The following is an 18,183-nucleotide window of genomic DNA, read 5'->3' as shown; positions in this document are numbered from 1 at the left end:
AAACCACACCTAGGGCTCTCCCCAAACCACACCTAGGGGCTCTCCCCAAACCACACCTAGGGGTCTCCCCAAACCACACCTAGGGGTCTCCCCAAACCACACCTAGGGGTCTCCCCAAACCACACCTAGGGGCCTCCCCAAACCACACCTAGGGGTCTCCCCAAGCCACACCTAGGGGCTCTCCCCAAGCCCAGCCTCTACTTCCACATGTTGCCTCCCCTCCTCTTGGGTGTCTTGGGGGGGGACCGAGCCTCACAGAGCGTAGGGGATCACAGGCCAAGCGGGACCAGGACTGCACACACAATGAGGGGACCAGCGTTAGTCTGTGGGCAAGTCGTGAACCTCAAGCACTCCAGGTCCCCAGACAAGTGTAGCACATGTAACATCCTGACATGCAGATTCAACTCAGCACTCTACCTCAGGCATGCGCACAGAGACACGTTTAACACTACATTTATGCAGGGATATCTATGAATGCTGGAATACACACGGTATACGCACACAGGGACACAGAGATATACTCACAGGGACACACAAAGACACATGGGAACACATGGATACACACACACAGGGACACACAAAGACACATGGGAACACATGGATACACACACACAGGGACACACAAAGACTCGTGAAGACATACAGGGAGGGACACAGGAAACACTCACAGGGCATGTTCACAGGAACTCATGGGAACACCCTCACAGAGGCTCATGGGGACACACAGAGACATACTCACAGGGACTCCCATTCACAGGACACACCCACAGGACTCATGTTAACAGAGGAGCACACTCACTCACAGGGGCTCACACACAGGACACAGTCACGGGGACACACTCACATGGACATGCAAGGGTTCATAAGCCACAGTCACAAGGGGTTCACAGGATATGGGGACCGCACGTGATGACACGGGGACACACAGAAACACACTCACAGGGACACATACTCACAGGAGTACACAGGCCCCCACACCCAGAATGCTGCTTTTTTCATTATCTTACATGTCACTTCTGTAATGATATTCTTTAATTAAAACATGAATATTTAAAGCAACCCCTGAAAGAAACGGTCCATTTCACCAGAGGCAAAGATGGGAGAGAGATGGAGGAGGAAACAGGGAGACGGGGAGCTGAAGACTGCAAGAAGACAGTGTGCGCAGAGCCTGGCCGCCTTAGAGGAACTAGGCAGCATGGACGGCTGCCCGAGCCTGAGGAGTGCCCATGGAATCCAACGCGTGGCATGGCCATGTGGACGGCCCTGTGGGGTGGGGGGCAGGGCTGAAAGTGGGCCACACACTCAGTGGGCTCCTCAGCTCAACTACACACTCCCTGCCTTGGGAGAGGATGGGTGCCCCGCTTGCCTGCTCCCCAAAGACAGCAGGGGTCAAGGCCCTGTGCTCAGAGGTTAGGTAAGAGCAGGGACCCTCTGCACATCTGGCACAGCTGCCTCTGCGGAAGGTGGTCCAACCTGAGGCTTTGGCCACTGCCACCCCCCAAAGTGGAGCTCAGTGCGCATGATGCCACGCACTAGTCCGCCGTTAGTCCATCCCTGACATGCTGTGTGACCTGACCTACCCTGACATCTCTGGGCCTGCTCTCACAAGCATGTGCTGAGTGCCTGCTTTGGGCCTGGCTCTGTCCTCCGCATTAGGGAAGCATCCGTGGCTGGGGCATATGCCCCATCTGCGGGGCTCACATCTGAACACAACAGACAGCGAGGCCCACTGGGTGACTTACATGGCTCATCTGAAAGTGACGCTTGTCAGGGAAGGCAGAAAGGGATAAAAGTGTCTCACCGGGCACGACACACGTAAGCTCCAGGGAGGGCCTAGGGAGGGTGTCCAGGGGAGGCCCAGCCCCGTGGAGGACAAACCCTGCTGACTCATGGCCGTGTGGAGGGGAACTCATCCACATGTGACACTTCAAGAACAGTCAGCACTCAGTGACCAGCCACAGCTGTCACTACTGGACTCCTCCCCTCCCACAGCCAGGAAGCGACAGAGCCTTCTGGACACGGGCACAGGTATCTGACATGGGTGGCCATGGTCTACCCTACCCAAGGAATGCTCCCAGCCTCATATGCTGGGGCCTGGGCTGTGTGCTCTCCAAACCATCTTCCAGCAGACCATCAGCCTATGCACACACTCAGCACACACATAGGAAGAACATACACGCTCAGTGCATGGTACATATATATACATATATATATACATATATATATATAGTCACAATGTGCTACATGAACATCCATGTATCACACATGTACACATGCAGTTTTTACGTGCGTCCAAGCATGAAAACAATATGCTACATGTATACGTGCACTCACTCATACACTAAACATTGTCTGTCTAGCAATAAACAAGGACATATGTGGGCTCACACAATGCTGAAACATACGCACATACATTAGAGTACACACACATATGCAAAAAATTGCAAACACCATAATCAGTATAGCCATTAGGTTTCCATGTGTCATACATGTTTACATGTGAGTAGTACATGAACATATATGTGCACAACACACTCCACATATGTATACACACATGGGTACAATCACTATATACACATGCATAAATATGCACATGGATACAGTACAAACAGTGCACTGTATCTGTACACACATGTGTATAATACATGTATGTACACACATACACCTCTTGCTTGCCTCTGAGTACCGTTTGCCTGCATTGCCGGAATCCATACACACACCCCAAACTGCCCAAGCCCATGTAGCGCACATCCCTGCCTCTGTCTGCCCCAGGAGTTTGCCTAGTAATAAACAAGGACATTGATGCTTCATCACTGGCTGCTTCGAACCACACTTTTCATCCTCACAGAGACAGAAGGTATTCTTAGGCCTCCAGGGGTGAGAACTGAGGCTCTAGCCTGGGAACACAGGTGGGCCAGCGTCAGGCCCAAGGCTGCAAAGTGAGGTTCCAGGGCCGGTGCTCCAGCCTGGGCCTGTCCTCATTAACCAGGTGCCAAGCTGCGCTCACATACCCCATGACATACCTCACAAATATCTCAAGTCCTACTCTGACCTCAGAATTGTCCTCAAGCTTCCTGTGTCCCACATGGGTATCCTCATTCCGGATGGGATCCAGGCTTGCTGAAGCTGCCTCCGTACCCACAGCCTTTCACCCACAGTGTACCAGCAGCACCAAACGCTCTCCGCTTCCCTCCCGCTTCCCGTGCACCTGGCCAGGCCAGTGTCAGCCTCCCTATCCTGGCTCCCATGGGGACTCCAGGTGCATCGCTCCTTTGCACTGAGCCCTCCCGAAGTCCTTCTGTCCTCAAGGTCACATAACACTGCACAGTGTCTGCAGCAAGGCCTGCACAGAGCAGGTCCTCGGGAAGAAAATGCAGCCCAGCACTTCCCCCAGCCCCACAGCATCCCTGCACCCCTGCATCCCCGCTTGGTGTCTCCAGCATCTATCAAGCCAGCTCCGGAGGTCTTGGCTGTTGGCAGCTGTGTCAAGGTGCTTGGAGCAAGATTCAGAAGTTCCCTGGCACCGTAGCTGCCCCAACATGCCACAAGGGACAGGTGCCTGCCAAAGGGGTATGGCTGTGGCCCCAGGCAGAGACAGATTGAACCCAGGCGATGGTGCAACCCTGAGAAGCGTTTGCAGATGAAGGAGCCAAGGCTCAGGGCTGTTAAACCATGGGGAGTGGTCAGGTAGGGCACATGGGCAGATCCGCTTGTGGCAGCCGGCCCTGTCCTCTCACCCGATTTCTCTAGTCCTCAGTGAGCGCTCCAGCCTTCCAGGGTTCCCCTCCAGCCCACTCCCGTTCCACCCACACAATGAAATCTGCCCTTTGTCAAGGTCACAGTGACCTCCAGCTCACCAGCAGGCAGGGAGGTCCTCCACCCCCCTTCCCGGCACAATGATGAGTGCGGAATGTCCTCTGACATGAGACCTGCCACAGGGCCTGGACCAGAATGTGCTCGGGGCTGGAAAATGTCTTTGCAGCCTGCACGACCTCCTGGTCTCAGAAACACGAAGGCTGCTGCATGCTCCGCGGGTGTCACCATCCCACTCCGGCCCTCCTGGTGTCAGCCTTGGCCCTGCACACCATGTGGATAGCGACCTTGACTTCTCACACCCCAGCGTCCTCTGCGGTTGACTCCCTCAGCTCAGGTCTCCAGCTCAAATCTGGGGCGCCCCACCCAGCCTTCTTTCTCCCAGGTCGTAGCAGGCAGGGCCCACCCTGCCTCCAGCAATGGGCACGGCACTCACACAAACGTTGTAGCTCCATGACTAGCTGTCAACCACACCTATCCCTATCAGGCCTGGGCCCTGCCGTCCTTCCCCGAGGGTCACTGTCCTCAGGTGTCCAGTCCCTGAGACCTCTCTAGTCTTTAATTAAGACAGTGGCTCCTTCAACACCCAGCTTCTGTGTGTCCTTGACACCTGGTTGTGCCTGAGATGGCTATATACTGTTGGGTGGTGTGTTGTCCTCCTTCCTGTGGCCCTAAGACCAAGATGGCATTTTTGTCCCTGCTCTCATTACTACACCCTCAGCGGCAGCTGCTGTAGACATGCTACACTGAGCTCCCAAACCTTACTTCCTGGCAACGGCCCTATAAATACCCAGTCTATACACGTTCCCATGTTCTACCCGAGGGCAGCAATGACCTCCACTTCAGTCCCATCTACCACAGCCTTGGGACGGTTGGAAATGTCACCGAGGAAGCGGCTTGAGGAAAGTGGCTACTGATCATTTCTTCCTTCCTCCATTCACACACCACCCTACGTGAGCTAGCCAGGCTTCCTACCCTGGGGACAGAGAGCTGTCATTGCGCATGAACTCCACACACTGTCTCTCAACCCAGATGACACAGGTGATGCTGACCCTGACCTCGGGCACCTCCTCCTGCTCTCACCCCCCAAGCTGCACACTGCACAGAGTCCTCTTTCCGCCACTCACCTGCTGAGCCATGCCCGCCCCGGTCCTGCGTCAGGCTGGTGAGGCAGTTCTCAGGGCCACCAGCCACACCATCCCTCAAGCAGACATCCCCACGGGGGACCAAGGGGCTGGAAGCGGGGTCTCCAGCGTCTCCACCCAGGCAGGCACAGGGAGTTTGCATGATACCACAGGGGTGGGAGCTGCGGCTGCCAGCCAGACAGGCATCCAGCCAGCGGCACAGCATCTGACAGGCAGCGTGGCTGGGGTTGCGGTTGCCCACGACCAGGTACTCCACAGAGAAGTCGTCACCAGAGTTCGGGAACCCGCCTCGGGGACCGAGGTCACCATCTTGGGGTGGCTGTTGGCGCTGCATCTGTAGAAACTGCTTGCTGGCCTGCAGGAAGGCGAGGGGTGCTGAGGGATCGCAGAGCCGCAGAACTTCGTCAAAGCTCTCCACACCCAGGTAGGTGCGCGTGGACTCCAAGAAGGAGTCGAACTGGTAGGTACGGACACGGCCTGGGCCACTGCAGGGTGCAGGAGCCTTGGCCACCTTCATGTAGAGCGTGTAACGACGCGGGTCCGGATTGCGAAGGGTCCAGGAGCAGCGTGAGGCGTTGGCTGGGAACACAGCAGCTGCTGAGAAGTAGCCGAAGAACTTGCCTTGCACCAACGTGGTGCACGGCTCTGCCCCAGGCCCTATGTCTGCCCCCGAGGCAGCACGCGCCCGGCGCCCCAGTAGCAGCAGTAGCAACAGGAGCGGAGCAAGGATCCAGATGGGGCCCGGGGCGGCAGCCTGGCCCCTCATCCTAGCTCGCGGGGCCGCTGGAGTTCCGAGGGCTGGGCAGGCAAGTGCAGGCCAGGCCTTGACATGCCAGGGACCGGCTGCAGGCAGGGCCGTCCAGGGCAGTGGGCCGGAGGCAGGGTCTGGGTGAAGACAGGATGGGGTCAGGGCAAGGTTTCAGGAGACAGCAGCGTTGACTCCTAAAGTCCAAGCTCCTGGTGTTTGCCTATGGCCTCCAAGGGTAGCTGGAAGAAAAAGCAGAGGGGACGGACTTGAGGCTCAGGACTTGAAGAGGGAGGAACTCAGTGAGTCTAGTGGGGCATGAGGCTTTGGCAGTGCATGACCCCGGTGTCCCCCCAGGCACCATGGCATCTCCAGGGCTCCCAGCAACAGACCTGGGACGGGTATGGCTGTCATAACGGGAGGTGTGATGCCACTCTGGGGATGAGAGATGTCAGACATGGCGCTCCTGTGACAGCATCCACCGCCTGCTTCCTATCCACGGCAGTCTCTGCATCATGTGCTCCCGCTGGGGACTCCCTACCTCGCCCTACTACCCCGCATTCATGAGGAAGCTGAGGCATGGAGAATATGTGGCTTCCTCAAGGTCACAGGGAGTGGATAACAGAACACAACTCACCCAAACCCTGGACATGAGCGAGTGCCTCTGGGGAATACTTCCATCTGCAGGGGGGGGGGCACCAAAGGGCACCATGAGGGCAAGGACTTGACAGCTAATCCGTGTTGAAGATACCAGTTTCCCCATCGTCCCTTCACAGCTGAGCCAGTGAAGGAAGGTGGGGGCTATAGCCAAGCCTCTTCTTCCTGGTCCTCTCAGCCTCTGGGTGCAGACCCATTGACTCTGCTGACCCCGCATATATAGCAGCCTGCCGCCTCCCCAGGAACTCTCCATGCAGCCTGGGCCCAAACTGACCAGTGATTCAAGGTCAGCCACAGCTCTGCATCTCATCCTGGTGTCCTTCCTGGACCTCCTCCAGGCCCAGCCCCAGCCTGGGTGGAGGTTCTGAGCTGATGGACACCAGCATGCCTGAAGCTGGGCAGTTCTCACAGAGCCTCTGTTTGTGCATCTATAGACGAGCAGGACCCCAGCTGCTCCCAAGAGGGTCGAAACACACACACTCCAGCCCCATCGTGGTCTTAAGAAGTCCAAGCCTGCACTGCTAACGTCTAACCCTGGTACCCCAGGCTCCCTGAAAAGCACCCCCATGTCTCCTGTCTCTACCTCCCAGCTCCTAGGTAAACACCCTTAGGGGTGACCTTTGATGTGGACTCACACTGCCTCCCTGTCCATCCTCTCCTTTATGGAACAGAGAAGCCACGGGCAGCGTCTCACAGTCGGTCTCTCACTCTGTTGTTCCTGATTCCAGTCCCTCAGCAGAGCTGCTCGGGGGGCATACTCTCTCCCATGAAAAGCAGAGGCCAGTGCCAGGCCCAGGGCAATGCTGGTGAGGTCTAGAGGAAACACCCAGCCAAGCTTGGCCCAGCCTCCCATGCTGTCGCTACCCAACTCCAGGCCAGCTGACCTCACTCCGCCCAGCCAGACTTATGACACCTGAGAAGCCTAGACCATCTTGAAAGCTACAACTCGTGACTGTGATCACCCCCAAATCCACTGCCTTTTTGCACGGGGCCTACGCAGCTTGGAAGGACCACTGGCTCCTGGGCCCTCTCATCACAGGAGAACATGGGCTGTTGAGCCCCACCTCCAGATCTGAGGTCAAATACAAGCGCCCTCAGGCCTCTAGCATCCCTTCTGGAAAAAACCACAGCCTCGGGTAGATTCTGCACTCCTCACCTAGCCAGATGGTGCGGGGGTATTTATTGGTGGTGTCCCTAGGGCCACGGGCAGCCGAGGGTCAATTTGGTGAGAGACACAGGCAAGCTCTTCTCAGTTCCTGGGCAGTAGGCGGTACACACAGCCCTGTGTGGCACTCTGTCAGGACCCTAGGGGCTCCAGAGGACCCCTGCCTTGCCCTCACTCACCACCCTCATGGAATCCAGGGCACTAGCTGAGCACAGGCCCATCCAGCGTCTCCACTGGCCAGACTCTTGTCACTGGTCCACTCCTGTAGGATGGTCAACCACTCCTTCAGTACTGGACAGGGACATAGGTTCCCAATGCCTATCCCAGGGGCAGAAAGTGGCCATGGAGGCCAGTGGCAGTGTTACCACAGAGCTGTCAGGGGCTCACTTGAAGGCTGGGAGCCAAAAGAGGCCAAGGAAGAGGCGAGAAGAAGGGCCCAGAGCCAGAGCCAGCTGAGGTAGGGGACCAAGAGGGAACATTTCTGGACTGGTTATTAAGAAAGTAGGAGGTCCCAGTGAGAGACAGGAAAGGTGAGGGCAATGTCCAATGTCTTGTCAGGCAACCATATTCCTGGTAATCTCAAGGCCTTCAACAAATATCACTTACAGACTTCTTAATCACGACCTTAAAACTCCTGTAGGGGGCACAGGGCTGCCAAGGGAGGAAGATGGTAGGGTATGGGCCTCTTCCAGGTGGTCTGACCCTCTCTAAAGCTGCAAAATTACAGTTATAAAGAAGTCACGAAATAATTTCATGGTTGGGCATCACCACAACATGAGGAACCGTATTAAAGGGTTGCAGCATTAGGAATGTTGAGAGCCGCTTGGTCTAGAACAGTTCGTGACTACTTCATAACTGCAATTTTGCTGTTGTCATGAACTGTAATGTAAATATCCGATGTGCAGAATCCCAAGGGGGTGTGAACCACAGGCTGAGACCCACAGCTCTAAAGCACCTTAGGCTTGAGCTTGCCCCACCCCCAGCTCTGGAAAAGTCACAGCTGGCCCAGAGACATCACAGCTATACAAGAGAGAGCCACAGCAGGGCCCTGCTGACCTCTGTCACAAGATAGGTCTAGGAAGAAATCTGGGTGTCAACACACTGGGCGCCATCCAGCCGGTCCCCGGTGGCCCTTCAGCAGAAGCCTGCGGCCATCTGTGTGGCTCCTCCCACAAGTCTCCTCTCATCCTTCTCAGCCCAAACAAGCCCTCTGGTAGAGAACACTGAGGAGGACAACAGGATGTGGCTCCCTGATGGCACAGGCCAGGTCAAGCTCAGCCACCTAAGGTTGGCGTCTTGGAGGACAGAACCCAAGTGGATTTCTCAGAGTTGTGGCCCAGGCCTCATCTCATCTTCACTAGAGGCATCTGTGATTTCAGGGGATGCATGGCAAGGAGAGAGGGAGTAGACCCTTGTCAGAAAGGACAGAAGGTCACAGGCAATGGCTGCTGGGCAAGTGGGGACAGCTGGTTGCTGTCACTCAGATGGGGAGGTGGGGCAGTCATGTGTCCCTAGTGTGAATGCATTAACACATGTCACACATGCATGTTTATATGAGCACAGGCAAGGTGTGTTTCTATAATGTGCTGGAAAGCCCAGCCACAGAGGTACACCCTCTAGGTTGTCCACAGGGAGCTGAGTCAGTCAGGCTGGGAAAGGAGGACTCACCTAGGCAGCAAATTCCAGAAAATCTTGGTGGCTAGGGGAAGAGGAGAGCTGAGTCATGTGTTCTCCCACAGGAAGTGGCCTGCAGTCACTGTAGCATGCACAGACACCCTCTGCTCTACCTCGCCTGTGTCCCTCCCCTCCACAGACCGCTCCTGGAGAAGGCGCCTGGGTTCCCCAGGGCTGTCCAGGCGTCTTAGGTTTCACCCCTCCCAAGGCCATGCTCTGTACTTCCTAGTGTATGCCTGGCATCCCTTGCAGGTTCCTGCCAGCCTCGTCTCCCAGAGATGGCCCAAGCATCCGTCGGGAGCTGGGAAGGCAGACTGGCCTGTCATGAGCAGTCCACGGAATTTTAGACCCTACAAGCTTCAAAACAGGCTAGAGAAGGTCCATGCTTCCCACACCAAGTGTTGAGAGATCCTAGGGTTAAATGTTCCCTACTTAAAATAAGGCCATCGTTGGCCCTCTCTCCAGGAAAGGGGGTGACTCTCTCCCCCGCTCCCCAAACCACAGGTCACCTCTCTGGTAGAGTTCCCATCTCCAGGTCTGCATAACACTGGGAAGTATACATTATATACCCTTCTACCCGCTCTGGTTCCCAGAGACAGTGTCCAATTTGCACCAAATCCTCCATAGGCCCCTTCCTCCCAAGGCCCAATTTCTCTACTTCCAGGAATCTCTTCCTAGTGTCTAGCCACCATTGTTCTGCAGAGAAGGCTGGCCCGCCTCTACAGGACACAGCATCTTCTAGGGCCCTCAGAGAAGCCTCGGGAGAGTGGTAGCAGGGTGCCAATGGGGAGGTCCCACTGATGGAATTCATTGATGCCTCAGCAGGTAGAGTGAAGAGCAGGAATCAGGGGAAGAGAAAGGGGTTCTGATGAGTTGGCTCCCTGAGCGCCACCTGCAGGCAAGACTAAGAATGTCTCCACATGACCCTATATTTAAGTCTTTGGAGCACTGGGGGCGGGAGTTAACTGCTCCAGGCCATACCCAGAGATTCCCATCTAGATCCAGTCTAGCCTAGGAAGAAATCACTCCAGTGTAAACTTAACAACAACCACACACACACACACACACACACACACACACACACACACACACACACACACACACACAGAACAATCAGTAACTTGTTCTCCACGTCATGTTGCAGGGGTATGGATAGGATGCTGTCAGAGGCCCTCCTCCAGCCTCAGTGTGTCCATCTTTTCTGAAAGCCCTGCCCTAGCCCCATATCAAAAGATCAACCAGGGGCCTGGGCCTTGTGTCCCCTCCCCGCCCCAGGCTGCCAATGGCATCCTAGACACCAGCCACAAAAGCCACTCTGTAGTCCTACGGCCTCTGAACAGTGCCCTCCTGTGTGCTAGATGAGGCTGCAATGGGGGAGGGGCGGCGCCCTGGGCACTGAGGACTTCCCAGGAGATGGGGTGGGAGGGGCTCTTTCTTGCTCACAGTGCTCCCCCAGCCCCGCTCCCATGGGCCTCCAAGACCTCAGTCCCCAGTTGCACAGGTAACCCTACCACCTGCCTGTGGGGGCCCTACCAGGGCCTCTGATGTGGCCCAAGGCAACCTGTGTAAAGCCCCGGGGACACAGAGAGGACCAAGCATCTGTGAAAGACCCCCCCTTCCCGGAGGTACAAAGACAAAGAGGGGTGTCTGCACGCTTGCTCCCCAGCCATGGCCTCAGGCCCATTTGCCTGGTGCAGCCTGGGCCAGCAAGGCCTCTTGAGGCTTCACCCATAGAAAGAGGTGGGGTGGCCCACACATCAGTCCCACAAGGGACACGGGACGGGAGACCCAGAAGCAGAAGCAGGAGTCACTCAGTTCAATAGTCCTAGTAAACCACTGCCCTCCACGGCACAGGAGCCATTCAGGGCACGTGGCTGGGGACCAGGCTGAAGTGGCGGGAGTGGGGGGGATCAGACAGAGCATGGGGCCACCTTGGCTTCGACCACTCAGAGAGGGCAACATGACAGTCTCCTCTACCACAGGGAAGATGAGCAATAGTCCCCGGTCCCTTGGGAAGAAAGCGACTGTCATCCCGTACCCTACTCTACCCTGCAGCCCAGCCCATTGCGTCTTGACCCTTGCCTTGCCGAGCCCCTTCCTGTCCAGCGCCCATCACCCCAGCCCACCTGGCACCGGAGGCACTCCATATGCCCCGCTCCCTTGGCCTGTGCCCATACCATGTTTCTTTCCTGCTGTTCAGACCCAAGAAATCCAGGGCAGGTCTGAGACCATGGCAGACAAGCAGGACTCCCACTGGCAGAGTTCAGGTGCTAGGGACAGGAGAGGGGGAAGGGAGGTCCTGAGCCAGGGCCTTTGGCGAGTTTCCTAAGTGGTCACTCCTCTCCAATGGCAACAGGGGTCACCGTCTTAAGCCAGGGCTGGGAAGGGGATGCAGGGGAAGGATATGGCCTGGAGAGCAGGCTCCACCCCAGCCACCTCCAAGGGCAACTGGGAGCAGCTTGCTTGGAGGGCAAGGGGGAGGAAGAGAGAAAGTATTCTCCGGATGGGAGCAGGCAGGACGTGTGTGCCTGGCACGTGTATATTGGTTTGTGTGTGCAGGTAAGACATGAGTCACACAGCGTACAGGTGCACCTTCATATATGAGGATGTGTGTCTGTATGTGTGTGTGGACGGTGAGGGCTTGCTCCCTGACTTACAACTGTGTGAGCCTGCTCACGCGAGAGTGTGCGAGGGCAGTGTGCATTTGGCACCGTGAGTGTGCCGTTTGGTACTGCACATGGCATTGTGTGTGTACGTTCAAGTGGGCAAACACAGTTTGCTGAACAGTGCATAGGAATGGCCAGTGCGGGGGTGTGAGGAGCACAGGTGTGCACCATGGGGGTCAGTGTGTTATTGTCACAGGAGGATGCTTCCAGAGCCACCAGCATGGTGACCTGAGCTGCACGGGGCTTAGGGTCTCAGGAGCAGACGTGGAAGACAGGCGTGACACAGACTCAGTGGGCCATCTCCCCAGCACTGACGTCACAGTGCCACCAGGCCTGACCTTCCAGCTTCGCTTTGTAAGCCCATGCTCTGTGACCCACCATGGCAGGACAGTCGCTGGCCCAAAGCCTCAGTGCCAGCGAGCATGGTGAGGTTTCCATCCTGTGACTTCTGGCCTACCGTGAGTACAGGGGCATGGCAAAGTCAGAGCGTGAATGTCGGTGGGTAGGCCTGGGACTTTGGGCTCTTCCCGTAGTGTCCCCACATGCAAGCTTGTCCAGCCCGCCTTCACACGGCCTGGGGAACCCCAAGGGCCATGCACCGGGGCCCTCCTCTATCTTTCTGTCATACCGCATGTCCTCCCACCCAGGGTCCCAGCTGAAAGTCAGCCCCTCAAAGTGGTCACCAGGCAAGTGAGAAGAGCATGAGGGCCTCCACGTTCCCTAGAATCCACGGGGCTGAGTCAGAATGCCACTTGTCTCTGGAAAGGACCAGTGTGCTCAGAAGATCAACAGCTGTAGGTTGTTGTTCAAGGAAGCGACAGCAGCTGCAGGTCCCGTAGCCGCAAGGCTGAGGGGGCCCTGGGCACTCTCGACCTAGCATGGACCATAGACTTCCAGGGGAGGGAGAAGTGAGTTGTGGGCAAGCTGGGGACCTCAAACAGTTGAGGGAGGGGCTGAGGGATGATGGCATGGGACAATGGGGGGCCCTGGGGTGTGGACATGAGATGTTGGGGTGATGGGTAGGGTGAGATGAAGAACCCCAGAGACCAATATGATACCATCTGATGCGGAACAGAAGGTGAGGAGGGAGGGAAGGGTACGGGGGAGGGGGGCGCGAGCGCATGTATGGACTGCGGAATGCAGGCAGCCACAGAGGATACGGGAAGCTTAGATATTCTAGAAGCTTGTGACATGGACCTTCCCAACTATAAGTGTAACCCTAGAACCCCCTCCCCTGTAGCACATTCCCACATACATGGGCACATGCGAAACATGTTCTATTTGCTGTGATGCTTGTGCCAACGTGAGTCCCAGTGAGCCTACAGTGGGCATAGGGTTTGGGGCAGTGGTGTGCGAGCCCCCGGTGTATCTCTTTATGGGATATTTGTATGTCTGTTGCAAATGGCACATGGGCTACTTTGGGTCCCATCAGCCTTGGTGCTCTCCTGTGTGACAGACTTACCTATACCTCCTGTGCCATGCAGCCAGGAGTGTGGCAGCCTCATACAACAGAACATGCAGTTAGTCTCCCTAATAGTGTCCCTGAGACTCACCGCCCAAAGACATATCCAGCGTCTCTTTGGCATGCCTATCATTCCAAGTGCCAATCCTGTCTATGGACCTCAGATGTCCCCTCGGCTCCAGAAGGCCAAAGCCCTTAGGGCTCTTGGGTCCCATCCCTCATCTTCCTCCCCAGACTCTGTATAGTCCCCAAAACTGCAGCCGTACTCCCAAGAACCTTTCCGACCTTATCACTGCCTTACTCTTGTTGTGAGGCTCTTTAGTTTTGTCACTCCTGGGACCCTCCTAGGAGAGCTACACCTCTGGGCTACCTCAGCCCCAGGAGCCTGTCAGGCCCCTGTCCTATATTCCCATTAACCCAAGCATTTGTGGGGGGTGACGGGGGGGGGCTGGTTTTGCTCACAGCTATACTTCCTGCACGTTTGTACAGGCCCAGTGTTTACCCAGAATGCACAGCTCTAGGCGGCACAAGGGCCATAAGGGTGGACTTTCAGGCATGGTGGCGTTCACAAAATCCCCGGGTCCAGACTTGCTTGGAGAGGGAGGGTGCCAGAACCCCTTCCATATAGAGCCAGTACATGCGCACACATGGAAAGCTGCATGCATGCACGCATATGCATGCAGCCCGCAGATTGTTCCACACGCACGTGCATCATTTGGCACATATGTACACGTGCCCACAAACACACAGTCACGCTTGTGCATTGCACTCACAAGCCAGGCGAGTTTGGGAGAGGGTGATGCAGGCACAGTCTGAAACACCAGATGCGTCATTGGCTCTGGCTGCAGGAACCAAGGGACAAGAGAGGGCGGCTGGGGGTTGCCCAAGATGGGGCCTGGAGCGCGGGTCCGCGGCAAAGGAGACAGGAAGGGGCGGGCAGGGCCGGCGCGGCGCGGCGCAGCGCAGCGCGGGCGCCCTCTCTTGGTCGTCCGCGACAGCGCGCCGGGCCCTCCCGCCCTCCACCACTGCAGCCCGGCACCGGTCGCCTGGGCCTGGAGCCCGCGGCATCCCCTGGGGACGGACTCCGCGTCCCCAGACCCGCTCCGGGAGGCAGAACTGGGCTAGGCGGGCAGCCAGGAGACCAGGACTCCATAGGAAGCTGTCCAGGCCCCTGTCGCTCGCCGGGCCCTGCTTGGGGCCCGCTGCTCCCTGGCCTAACCGCTGTATCTGCAGGCGCAGAGCGGCCTCGGAACCCGGCGGGCCTGGACGCTGCAGAACCAGCACACTGCGGACCCGGAACGCCGGATCTCTGGATGAGAGCGAGGGGTCGGGGCTGCAAGCGTTCCAAGAACATAATGCGCGTTCCCATTTCGCGGTCTCAGCTACCGAGGCCCAAGAGCCTCTGAGCAAAGGAAGGGTCTTGGAGGGCTCTGCAACTTGGCGATGGCCCCTACGCGGCTCAAGGTCCATTGGAGTGCGGTATGAAGCCGAAAGGCAACTAAATCGCCTCCTCTCCGCCCCCGCGCGGGATTGAGGCGGGGACAAGCGTCCTTTTCCCGGATCCGAGGCAGCAAACTCCCTGCTCGCGCTCCCAGAGCATCGCGCATCCGCGCGTCTCCCTGGCGCATTCCTTGGCCTTGGGGCTCTGCCCCAGCCTCCCGGGCTCCGAAGCTACCCCGCCGGTCTCCAGTCCCCAGATCGAGGCGCAACAAGTCTGAAGGCAGTGCCGAACAGCTGCGAGCAAGGGGAGAGGGAGGGTGCAGGGCCCCCGCACGGGGCGCAAGACGCTGCGGGATCCCCGAACTCCCACTATGTCCACCTCCCGGGACCTGGAGCCGGCGGCGGGCTCGCGGGACTGACTCGGCGTCTACCCACACCCCCTTCCAAGGCCCCAAATCTGCGCGCGCGGGGACGCGCCCAGGAGCCTCTGCCCCCTCCTCCGCCTGCTTGACCTTGCTTGGGTACTCAAAACCAGACCCTACGGAACGCCAGCAGCGTCCGAGCGCAGAGTTTTGAGGCCGCCCGCGGTTGGGAAGGGAGCAGCTACCTCCTCGACCTCCCTTGTTGCTGCTGCTGTAGGAAGGGTCTCAGAGAAAAGGAAAGCTTAAAGGTTCTGGGGGATGTTACATTTGCTTTCTCGGATCCCAAATATGAGATACCGCTTCTCAGATAATGAAAAAGACCCCAGCCTTTCTCCCCACGCCTCTGCCTGCTGTTTGTGCCCCTGCAGTAGCTCTCACGAGGAGAGGCGTGTTTTTGTGGTTACAGGAGCAGGGTACAGAGGGTCTCCTAGGTTCCCCAGGGTGGAGGAGACGCGGGCCTCCCAACCCCCTCCCCAACACGTATGCCAAGTGGCTCTTCTGGGGCGGGAGTGCGCGCCCAGTGCCCACCCACGCGCCTCCATGCCTTTCAACTCCCTCAGAGTTGCCGCTAAGGAATCTGCGCCCCAGACCCAGGGGAGAGGAACGTGATGAGGACTTCGGGGAGGGAAGGGGCGCTGAATGATTGGATTAAGGCTGATCTAGTCCTAGCCCGGTCCGCGCGCTCCGAGAAACTTGGAAACCCAAAATAAAAGTGGAAAGGGTAAGGGTGCCCAACAGGCCCGAGAGAGTGCCAGGCTGGTGCAGATCTCTGGGTTGCCTGGGAGTGACCAAGCAGGAGTCACCACGGCCAGGCGGAGGAACCCAAGGAGAGCCGCAGCCTTGGACCAGCCCTGGAGCCACCTTGCTTCCTGGCGATTATCCGCTAAGTCTCCCCTCTCCAGAGGTCAGGGATGCTGTCTGCTCTGCTTAGGTTGTGCAGAGGACCAGGGGAAAGGGCTCCCGCCTGGATCCTAAGCCTCAGCCTCTCAGGAGGGGGCGGGGGCCGTGCTCATTCCTCGAGGCAGCGGCACGCAGCTCCGAAAGAGCGCAGCGGAGGCTGGTGGCCTCTGCCCACTGGAGAAACGCAACCGGGAGTGCTCAGAGCCCAGACCCGCTGCTTCGGTGGGAGAGGGCACCTGGCCGACCTAAAGTTCAGGGCAGCCTATCTGCTCGGCCTGTCCAACCGAACCGAAAAGAACACCGGGAGGAAAAGAGCTGGGGCGTTTGCGCGTGTCAGTTGTGATGGTGGGGGCACGAGAATAGCTCCTTTTCCGAATTTGGAGATAGGCCTCCGGGGTCTCCTCTCTCTGCCATTGTCAGGGCTGTAGGGTGAGAACTGTGACGGGGAGTCTGGGGGCTTCTCTGCCTGCCTCTATCTCTGTGCGTGGGGGCAAGATGCAGCCAGGCCCTATAATAATGTAACGGGCTAGGTAAGATCAGGGAATGGGGAACACATCGGGTTTTCTCTCTCGAGTCTCCTTGGGCCGGCACAGGGAGTCAGGCGGGGCTCCCTTAGACCCCTGTCAGCATCTGTGTGTCAGGGCGCCACGGGAACGCCTTCCCCAGCGCGCCTCGGGTCTGTGCCGGTGACAGAGCAAGGGGTCCTTTCCCGGCCCAGCCTGCCAGATTGGCTCTGCCTGGTGAGGGGAAGGGGGAGGTGAGGAGCACTAAGAAGCCTCTCCCACGTCCAAGGCGCCCCCTCCTCAACCCGCCCAATGCGGGCGCGCAGGGACCTGCCAGATTCCGTTGCCGCCGCTGGAGGAGGAAGGGGGCTGGGGAGGGGCTGTTTAAACTCCCGAGCTCCGAGCCCAAACCTGGGTGCTACGAAGCCCCAAACGGCGAAGTTGGGAAGACCGGGAAGTCACCCCTCCCCCGACCCCCTCTGAGCGCGAGACGCCCCCTCTCGCCGCGCCCCCAACCCCCCCTCCCGCCGAAGCCTTTCTTACCTTCCCCGGCAGTAGAGGCCCCGCGGGCGAGGACTTGATCCAACGACTTGCAAAGCCCCCGTAGCGCACCGCGTCGCCAGCGGCCGAGCAGCGCGCCGGACCCGAGGCTACGGTCGCTGCCGCCCCCGACCCGCTCCGGGGCCCGCCGCCGAGACGTTCCCAAGAGCGCACCCGCGGGCGCTCGCAGGCTCCTCCCCACCTCCTGCCTGGCGGAGCCCCCCGGGCGCCGGGAGGGTCTGGATGCTCGGGCTGCAGGCTATGCGGGGCGCGCGGGCCCGGAGTCGGGCTAGGACGCGGCACGGATGCCGGTGCCGTTGGCTCGCTCGCTCCGCTCCTTCTGCCGGAGCCGCCGCCAACGCCGCGCCTGCTGCCGCCACCGCCTGCGCCCGCCGCTCCCTCTCCGGCCGCGCCGCCGCTCCGGTCCTCTCGCCTGCCCGGCTCTTCTCGCCTTTTTCCCCCTTCCTGAGGGGGGGCTGGTGGTGACGAGCGGAGCGGAGTCGGGGGCGGGGCGGCGCGGGCAGAAGGAGGAGGAGGCCGAGGACGCGGGGAAGGAGGAGGAGAGAGGCAAGCTGCTCCCCCGCCCGGCTGCCGGCGCTCCCCAATCTCTCGCTCTCTGAAACTGGATCCCGAATCGGGAGCCAGAGACTGCATTACGGATTACATCAGGCTTTATAGAGCTTCCAGATCACACATTAGAGGGGGAGCGCGAGCGGGGGGCGGGCTGGGGGAGGGGAGCGGGATCACGGAGAAGGGGTGCGACGCACAGGCGTGCGCACCTTGGACAGCCGGCTCCTGCCCCACGCAGCAGGAAAGCCAAGAGTTGGGACTATGCTCTCTTCCAGGAGCAGGGGAGTGGCTGCATCTTGGTGACCGGTGATGGACCAACAAACGTTGGATGGGGGAGTTAGAGGCTGTGCACAGACCTGTAGGTGTGTGGGTGGAGGAGGCAGGTGAATGTAGGTAGAGGCTGGCGGGAGAGTGAATGAATGGACAGGTAACGGTCAGGGTCGGTGGAATTGTGAAGGTGGGGGAGGCGGCAGCACCAGGG

The 18,183-nt window shown here is 58.5% G+C and overlaps 1 protein-coding gene across 12 annotated transcripts in view; it reads right to left on the bottom strand.

The window, feature by feature from the left end:
- The window catches only part of Adgrb1 (adhesion G protein-coupled receptor B1), a 70,356-nt gene extending 52,838 nt beyond the window's left edge, over positions 1-17,518 (bottom strand). For 3 of the 12 annotated variants that reach the window (XM_040736451.1, XM_040736453.1, XM_040736452.1), the window contains exons 1-2: positions 17,136-17,518; positions 4,941-5,945 (exon numbers count right to left, since the gene is read on the bottom strand). In XM_040736451.1, coding sequence (XP_040592385.1) covers positions 4,941-5,724 — 784 coding nt within the window. In that variant the 5' untranslated portion in view covers positions 5,725-5,945; positions 17,136-17,518. The remainder of the gene's footprint in view (positions 1-4,940; positions 5,946-17,135) is intronic. The other 9 variants (XM_040736461.1, XM_040736462.1, XM_040736463.1 and 6 more) reach the window with 5 other exon arrangements.
- Between the last annotated feature and the right edge of the window lie 665 nt (positions 17,519-18,183).

The sequence above is a fragment of the Mesocricetus auratus genome, unplaced genomic scaffold (genome assembly GCF_017639785.1).
Source record: "Mesocricetus auratus isolate SY011 unplaced genomic scaffold, BCM_Maur_2.0 Super-Scaffold_100055, whole genome shotgun sequence".
NCBI classification, from domain to species: Eukaryota; Metazoa; Chordata; class Mammalia; order Rodentia; family Cricetidae; genus Mesocricetus; species Mesocricetus auratus.
This window is presented reverse-complemented; position numbering and strand designations above follow the sequence as displayed.